Source organism: Nestor notabilis, unplaced genomic scaffold, assembly GCF_000696875.1.
Source record: "Nestor notabilis isolate BGI_N333 unplaced genomic scaffold, ASM69687v1 scaffold14095, whole genome shotgun sequence".
Classification (NCBI taxonomy): Eukaryota; Metazoa; Chordata; class Aves; order Psittaciformes; family Psittacidae; genus Nestor; species Nestor notabilis.
Window position 1 is genome coordinate 40,993 of NW_009928004.1, and position 9,193 is coordinate 50,185.

The 9,193-nt window shown below is 44.8% G+C and overlaps 1 protein-coding gene across 1 annotated transcript in view; it reads right to left on the reverse strand.

Moving 5' to 3' along the window:
* Window positions 1-4,732, reverse strand: part of LOC104405574 (PDZ domain-containing protein 2-like) — a 16,410-nt gene extending 11,678 nt beyond the window's left edge. The window contains exon 1 of the mRNA XM_010014317.1: window positions 4,571-4,732. Within this exon, the coding sequence (XP_010012619.1) occupies window positions 4,571-4,708 (138 nt within the window). The 5' untranslated portion in view covers window positions 4,709-4,732. The remainder of the gene's footprint in view (window positions 1-4,570) is intronic.
* Window positions 4,733-9,193: the final 4,461 nt, after the last annotated feature.

Below are 9,193 nucleotides of genomic sequence, written 5' to 3' on the forward strand. Positions count from 1 at the left end.
CCCCCGCCTGTGGCAGGTGGTGTGAACTCGATGGGCTTCAAGGTCCCTTCCAACCCAAACCAGTCTGTGATCCTACAATTCCACCTGGCAAGATAGGGAACATTTTCCATTAACCAAAATACATCGCCGGCATGTACCAGTGGTTTTCCTAACTACAAGGCAAAATGCAATTCAAAAGTGTTCATCCTTGCCCAAGATGTGCCATCTTAGTAAGAAAGCAATAATGGGCCCAAAAAAGGAAGAAAGTCCCTGATAAAATGAAGCCAACTGCCCTGCAGTTGCAGCAATACAAAAACAAGTGCTGGCCAGTTTTTTAAATACATGCACATCTGTATACACTTGTGTACACACTCATGAGCCTGAAGAGGGTTGTGGTCTACATAAGCTGCATTTAGCTGGTCTGTAAGATAGCAAAGCTGGCTAGGAATGCTAGCTAGGCATTAATATCCTCTTGTCTTGCCCCCTCCCTTCTTTTAGTAGATGGTACACCAACTTGAGAGAAACACCAGATACACCTCATGGGGCCATCAGATGCGGACTGGTTTCCACCCTGGAAAGGCATCTCACCACATCCCCACACTGCAGTGTTACCACCAGCCCAGGAGACCTGCTGCACAACCTGCACTCCTCCCATGCCACGTATTTCTCCCAGTGACGAAATGTCCAAATGCAGACCCCCAGCCTCTGTCACCCTCCTCCCTTCACTATTAAAACATTTTCACACTGCCCTATCTCCTTTACAGTTTCCCCTGGTGACTGCTAAATTTGGATCTGGATTTCAAATCCCTTAGTAATCCAGATGCTTATACAGAAGCAAGAGGGTTCTGTAGGAGTCTTGGTTTTGCTTTTAACAGTCGGTGTTTTAATGGCATTTCAGAGCATCCTGCTGAGGCTGGAGGAAGCAAAGGTGGCTGGTCTGCTCAGGTACACTTCATCTCCAGCCAAACTTCTTCTGGCTTCATCAATGAAAGTCTCTTGTCACGCCAGCCAGATCTGGAATAGTTCAAGTCCTCTTTGAGAACTACACTCCCAACCCCCAGACCCAAAACCCTAGTCCTTGCAACCTTCACAGTCCTGCTTCTGATCCCTGCCTGTGCCAGAGGTGTCTGGCCACCTCTAGGTGCTCCTTAGGGGCTGAAGAGCTAAGGGAGTGGTCCACAGCTCTTCCACAACCACCACAGTAGAGACACAGAACTAAACCAAGGGATTTTGTCCTACTGGTAAACACAGAGAAATCACAAAACTGATATATTGCAAAGAAACCTCAGTTTCTCATTTTCTTCATCATTTTTTGGCTGACTGCAGCAGCCCCTCCTCATATTCCTCTTTCATCTGTGCTTTTATAATCACCAGCCCACAAAAATATGCCGTCTCAGACCACTGAATAAAAGTAAATTTTTATTTCTGTATTTGAGCTTATCTTCCCAGGATGTGACGGACCATTACTCCAGCTCAGATGTTGCCCAGTCTTAAATCACTGCCCACAACTCCCACTGCAGTCAGCTTGGGTCCTCTGCAAGGGCAGTTTTCCAGAACTTTGAGATATTCATGACAGGCAGATACAACCTTGTGCTTTGAATCCCCACATTTTAGAGGGCGCTTAGGTTCATCCTAAAAATATTGCAGCATAACTTAACCACCTGTAAACATTAAGCGCTGCCTGCTAATTGACAGGTACAATATTTACCGAGGGTTACAAACCAGCAAACAGCCTGGCAGATTTGTTTATACATAGTGATAGTAATGCCAAGTGCACAGACCAAGATACAGGAGATGAAAGCAAGCCTGAAGAAGGGTTCTGACACATGCACACAAACCAGTAACACAGGAATCTCCTGACTGGTTTACTTGACAAACAGTGTTTGTTTCGCCTCTCATTTCACAACCTAGCACTGCTGCTATTAGCAGCACACAGAAAACGGGGGAACAATCGTTCCTCCAACTCATGTTAGAGGAGGAACCCTTAAAACAAATGACGCTGAAGACGCATAGATGCCTCAAAAGCACTCCCAACATCCCCAAGGCATCAGCTGCGAGCTGGCCGCTGGGTTCAGTACAGCACTGGCTGAAAATACGCATATTCAGTCCAAACTCTTCTCCCCTGTTTTGGTTACAGCTTCAAACTTACTTTCTACAGGGAGAAAAAAAGGTATTTTCTTGGACTCCATGTTCCAATTTCAGTCATTCTCCACTCTGTGTCCTGGGGCAGAGGAGAGGGAAGGAGCAGTGGGAAGGACAGTGAAGTCCTGCACCGGTCACTGAGCAGCTTCTCCAAGCCTTTCCTCCCACCTGAAGCTGGCCACTTCCAGCTCCACTGCAGGCTGGCTCTTGTCCTCTCAAAGCAAACATAGTGCTCCTCAAAGGCACGGGACTGACAGCCCTGGATATTCAATTAGTCAACGTGCGGAGGAGATGAGGAGCATGGGGCGGGCAGTGGGGATGGAGCTGCTTTCCCCATGGAGATGGTGCCCTGCCAATGCACCTCATCCCTGCTCGGGAGGAGATAACTCATCCTGCGGCTGCAAGGAGTTTGGCTCATGCTTTGAAGTCTGGAAGGAGGCTACAACTTCTGACACGACATCCTGGATGCTGTTTTCAAAAGACTCCTGACACGGCTGGATCTCACATGCCTGAGTGCCAGGTCACGCTTTGAAAATGGAGCTGGAAGTGAGATTTGAGGCTCCCAAGTGTATTTATTCCTTGCTCCTTTTTTAAAAAAAAAACAAACAAACAAAAAAAAAAAAAAAAACAAAAAAAAAAACCAAGACTCTATTTTGAAAATTTTCTTCACTGTCACTATTCAATACTTATTAAGAAACTGAATAAAGGCACTCATTAGTGTGATAGCAACTACCCCACAAATGCTGAAGTGATGGGCTTCTAAAGGTTCCCTCACCCTTAAAAAGCAAAGGATGAGCAAGGCGTGCTATTCAGGTTCCAGCTATCCATATTTCTCCTCATCCATATGTCAGGAAAATGTACTGACAAACAGAGGTCATATTTCTAAATAAAGTATTAAGAGGGAGCAGGGAGAATTAAAAGAAAGAGAGAGAAGCAATTTTACTTAATGACTGTGCCTCCCAACAGACTCCATGACAGATACACCAAAACTGAACAGATTATAGTTCTTAAATTTCCAGCAACTCAACTACACTTTTACATTTCATGAAGCCACCTTGTATGTGCTTTGCATTAAAAATGTACTTATTGCTCACATTGATACATATATGTTCTGAATTTAACAATTTACTTCAGACCAAAATGACCCAAACCATGAAGGTACCACTAGCACGAGATGGCTCTGGATCAAGAGCTTCTTTTTCAGATGCATATATATAGGCTTTCCACTTCCTCAAAACAAACTCTGATCATCTTCATTTATAACATGTGTTTAATTAGGTGTCTTCAGAACAGATTCAAGAAGTTTTTATATGGACCAGAGCTTTCAAAATACTGTACAATTTCTTTATGTAAACTTGTAATGTATTCTTTCAGAAAGACTACAGTTACAAGGCTTGCAGAACAATACACAAACATCCCTTTCTTTTCCACGAAATCCAATGTGTCTCCCTGATGGGAAGAGCACATTTTCGCAATTACCTTTCTTTAGGACCCACATTTTTTAAAATGGGTTTTAGCCCCTCCAATGTACTTTACATTAAATCTGCTTAAGTTCACAACCACCATCACCACCACCCTGCAGTAGTATTGGGGAGCACTAATTCAGAGGACACGTTTAAACTCGTGCTTTTCTCAACAGAATTTAGCGATGAGATGTCCTCTTGTACTGCTCTGTTACCAGCTTTGAAGTCTTAAAACCAAAACCAGCTGCTGCAGCAAGCCCCAAGCCTAGTAAAGCAGCATTCATCTGTTTATACTATCAGTGTCTCTGGAAAGATTGGCAGACAGCTTTTCTGGTGATAGATGCATACTGAAACCTGATCAAGGCTCGGGATGTTTTTCTCCATCCAGCAATGCTGCAATTCTAGCCAGGCAACAAACCCCCAAGATCTCCATTAGGAAGAAGAGAGAAGCAATGAAAGCCCCAATACCACTGTCATCCCAAACATTAACAAATCGTCCATCTCATCAACTCAGAGAAAAACTCACAATAACTTCCATGTGGTCCCCAAACGCTGGCCAAGCAAGTTTTGAAACACTGTGGCCTGGTGCACGAAAAAGGGAAGCTGAAATTCCAGCGTTAGCATGAGCTTTAAGGTGCCACCAAGCTCAGACAAAATGAAGCCCCAAAAGACAAAATGACAATCTTCCACTGACACCTCCTGCCCCGATGGTGTAAGGCCATCAGTTGTCTCAACAAAAGAAATCCTGAGGCTGGCCCTGGCACGTCGGAGGTGTAAGGATGTTCTGCTCCATCCCAGATGCAATATGACAGAGGTTTCTCACCATTATTATTTAACTCTCTAATCATTCCTGCCCCCATTTTTGGGCCCTATCTCACGGCTCAGTGCTGCTACAGCATGGGTTGTCACCCAGAGAGGCCCAGCCTGAGGCAATTCACTTGCACGCCCGATGCTTCCTTCTCTAGAAAACCCCAATGCAGACGTACCTGGGCAGACTGGTCACCTATGTCTGGTACACCACCATCTGACAGCCGGCACCGGTACTGTCCCCCAGTGCCCTGAAGCTGCTCTTCCCCGTTGCTTTCTGCTTCTGAGGTCTCTGGCTGAGTAACCTCCACCTCCATCGGGGTGCAGTGCCCGTTCCCGTGCTCTGGGGCCAGCTTTTCTTTGCTGTCCTTGCTGCCTGGTGTTCTGGTGATGACCCCAAACTTCCTGGTCCTTTTTCCATTTTGAGCAGCCCTGTCGCTGGGTTCGGGGCTGGGCTTGGCTTTGGGGTCACAGCTGTTGCTGTTGTTGCCGTTGGAGGGAGGAAGAGGGGCTTTGCGCTTGATGCGGCGCAACATGATCAGGTAGACGAAACCGCCATTCCAGCACTGCTCGGCCAGGTAACTGCAAGGAAAGGGATGTGAGGGATTACTGACGACTCGCCCCGTGGTGCCCGCCTCCCCCCACAGCACCCCAACACGCTGCGCCCCATGGTGTTCATGCACCTTCTCAGGCAGCTGATTACTCAGTGTGTGGATACATCAGGACACCACAATGCGCCGGTGAACACTCTCTTCCTTCAATATAAGGAATAATACCAGAATAATAACAGCCCTACCAATCATCCATACTGATCCCACCGCAGCATAATAGGACAACTGGTAAATGCCACCAAACCTGTTCCCGCCACCCAACCTCCAGACCAGCATCATGGCAACATAAAAAAGTGAAGCAAGAAAAGAAAAGCAGAGAGTGTTTACAATGGGACATTAAAATAAGCAAATAATTTAAAATAATATTATAAAATTAGGCAGGCTTCATTTGTGCAGCAGCCCATAGAGCATTTGCATCTGAAATGAGCCTCCTTAGTGAAACTCATCTTCTGCTTCGGTGTATGTACATGCTTTGAAGGCCTCAGGGAGAAAAAATTTAATAAATCAGTCACTGGGGTAAGCAGGCATAGCACTTACAGCAAAGCATGGCACTATAAGGCATCCCAGCTCCTGTAAGGGGCATGGAAATAAGGGGGGTTTCCTTTACAACAAACATATTACAGTCAAAGCAAAAGCCAAGTCACCTCAGCTGTGCAACAAGCAGCCACCCAGTTCTTGCACTGGAGCAAAGCAACACCTCCTCTCCTCAAGTCTCTGGACATGGCTTGCAAGAATTTACATTCTGCTTCAAGCAAATACTCAGTGACCTTACAGAAACTGCACCCATTGATGCAAAAGGGGACTCAAACTTCATGCCTCTTTTGGGAAAGGACATACCTCAACCCAAATTCTTGAAATATTCGGGTTCTGAGCCAAGGGTGTAACCAACTGAGAGTACAAACAAGCTGGAATTTGTACTTAGCAGGTTTGTATGTGCCCTTTCACACTCATTTAGGCCCCAAAACATACTGTCTTTCTCACTAGTGAAAGCAGCAAGGATTTCCTAGAGCATCGAATAAGCCTCTGCTGCTGATGCAATGAACTCTTCATTAATACAGAGCAGTTGCTGAACCTGCAGCTATCAGGGAGACGAGAAACTAGGTGTGGAGTTAAACCACAGAAGATCCTAACAGAAAACACCACCACACTTGAGGCTGAGAGAAAGCAGTGACTCAGGCACACTCCAACAACCTTTTTTTCTTCCCTGGTGCCTGTAGGCTGATTTCCCCCTTTCCTTTCTTAAAAGTTGTTTGGCCTTTAATAGAACCCTTCAGACTTACTCCTGCACAGAGGTGACTTAATGGCAAAACAGGAAAAACGGCTATGATAACCCCTGAAGCAAACTTCTGGACAGAGGAGTAAGGAAAGCACTCTCAATTAGTCAAAGTAATCTGGATGAGCCTGGCAGTGGCTGGAAATAACATGGTGTGTGTGTGTGTTTCTGTCTAAGGACATAAGCTAAGAGTTTCAGTCCACTTCTTCCCAAAGCTTAGATGTTCCCTGCAGACACCACCAGCATTCAAATCACTTATGTTTAATTAGGAAGACCAATGCCCAAATGAATACGGCAACTACATAACTTTAAAAGCAGCCCTGGAGCAACACAGGGGAAGGACAGAAAATTGGCTGTGCCAAATTTCCCCAATGAATATAAACCAGACTCCAACTCGCTGGATGGTCCACCCAGCAGTTTTCACCAGGCAAGTCTTCTCCTCCCACCTTTTTTTTCTTTTTCCTTAAATGTTAAGGATATTTAAATAACACCATAAAACTATCTTGTTTCAAACCATCTGAATGCAGACAGCCATTGAGCCCCACTGGCTGGAAAGTCTTTGCAGCCAAGGTCAGCTGTCTGGGTGGCCAGGAGGTGACACTTGGCTCAGGGATGCACCCAGGGCTGGCAGGACCTAAAGGGTTAGCCTAAAAAAAAACCAACTCAGAACTAACATGGAAGTATTTCTTGATTATCAAGTTAAAAGAAAAATTCTTCTAATCAACAGGAAAGGGGCATTTTTGTTCCAGAAACAATAGGGGCTGCCTGTTTTTCACATTTATCTTTCAACTCAAATTTCAAGGCAGCCAGTAAAGTTGATTAAAATTCATGACTTTTGCTTGCAGCAATACCACTGCACTCTGATCCATCACCCATAAGCCTGATAGCACTGCTTCTCCTGGCACACGTAAACAGAAAAGCAGCTCCTCTTCCATAGTCCTGTGACTTACACGGGTGCTGCCCACCCTGTTTTTATGCAGAGTCAGTTCTGCCTGACTCTGTCAGTTCAGCTTGTTTTCGTGCAGGTGCACATATGGTGGTTGGGTTTTTTTTAAACACCAATCTCTATCTCTGAACTAATCACTGATGTATTTTTGAGTGCCAGTAACCAAGTACTTGCATTAATCAACTACTTGATTTAGGAACTAAGGGGAATGAGAGAGAACTTAGCGTATGTCCAAATAAAGTAATCTGAATAGAGGCAAAAATAATTTACTATTTCACCTCCACTTATGGCACATTTATACTGTTCATCAAGCGTAAAGCTATGAAAAGGAGAGAAAGAAGGGAGGGTTTTTTTAATATCTACTGTTCACAGACCGTGAACATCCCTACAGTCTGGAGCAGGGTTACAGTGAGCTGTAATAGATGCAGCTGCGCTGAAGTCAGTGGAGGCGTGCTGATTTACTCCATATGTTGAGGTGGCCTGCATGTTCCAGGCATGCAGCCTGTAGTAACTCATGGGTTTATGTCTTCTTGAGTACTCCTCAGCAGTTCAAAGCTCACAATAAGTTTCCATTAAAAAAAAAAACAACAAAAAGAAGTCTTCCCTGGGTCAGCGAGCAACTACCTTTGCATGGCAGCAAGTGATAGCATACATCAGATTTTGTCAGGTATTTCCGGACAGGGTAAATCCAGCTAGTACCACTGATGCAGGAAGTGGCATCAGTATCTCAGAGTCTGTTGTGAACCAAAGACCAGGCATCCTGTACTGGAAAATCAGTGCTACTGTAACACCAAACTCATACAACAAGACAGGAAACTTAATATTCTAAGTGAAGCCTGAACCACCTTTAAATTTTGCTAAGTTCATGCTGCCTACTTAGCTGGCTTCCTTTTCCTTTGACATTCCTTCCCCTGTTGAAGTAGGAAGCCAGAAAAAACTCAGAGAAGCACAGCAACCTCTCAACACTGGATGAAAGATGGGAAGAGTTGTATTAAAGGAGTGAGAACCTTCAGATTTTTAATTACTTTCTATCAGTCCAGGAGCATCCCATGCCAGAAGGGAGTAACGGGATGGATTCAATAAAATGTAATTATACAGCCTCTAGACTGAATAAAACTGCAAAAGCTAGACAGCACCCCAAATCCCATTTCTCAGAGGGTTTCATATGCACAATGCAGACAAGCCTTTTTTTAGACTTGGTCCCTGTAGAGCGCTCACAGAGATTTTAGCAATCAATACACCAAACGTGTCTCAGGCATGATTAGAGCTGATGAGTACACGTGGCTCTCAGCACAGATGTGGGGAATCAGCTGCAACCTCCACGTTGTCTCTTAGTTTGAACACAGTCTCCATCTCGGATGGAGAAGGTGTACAGAGCAAAAATATCCCTAATGCAGCTTTGATTGATCCAAATTTAATGAAAACTGAGACTCTAAAACTTACTTTTCCCCATTTTGATTTGCAGGGGAGGGAGTAGGATTTAGTGAAAGCCCAGGATCTTATACACCAGCTAAGAAGCCTTGGGCAGCTACTCCTAGGGCCAGCAGATGACAACACATAACAAATCCTATCATCACTGATTTTAAGAATGCAAGAGATTTTACTAGCTTATCATACATCTGTTAGTATTAATTATTAAAACATAATATTTTACCAGCAAAACACCCATCCACACTTTCTGCATTTGACATTCTTTGAAAGGTAGTGTCAAGTATCCTCAGCACAGCTTGGAGTCCCCTAATGCTGCAGCAGCATCTCCCCAAGCAGTGTCTAAAACATCAGCTTCGAACCACTTCTCACTGGGGTGCCCAGAAGGAAGGACCACCCAGCTGCTCCTGCTGCTTTGATCGCACCCTGTTACCAGTGCTGGTTAAACCCCAGCCCATATAAAACACCACCCCAAGCAGCGGGGCAGACTTGTTCTTCTCTGTAGGAGAGAAACCATGAAAATGTTAATAATCCTTAAAACCAA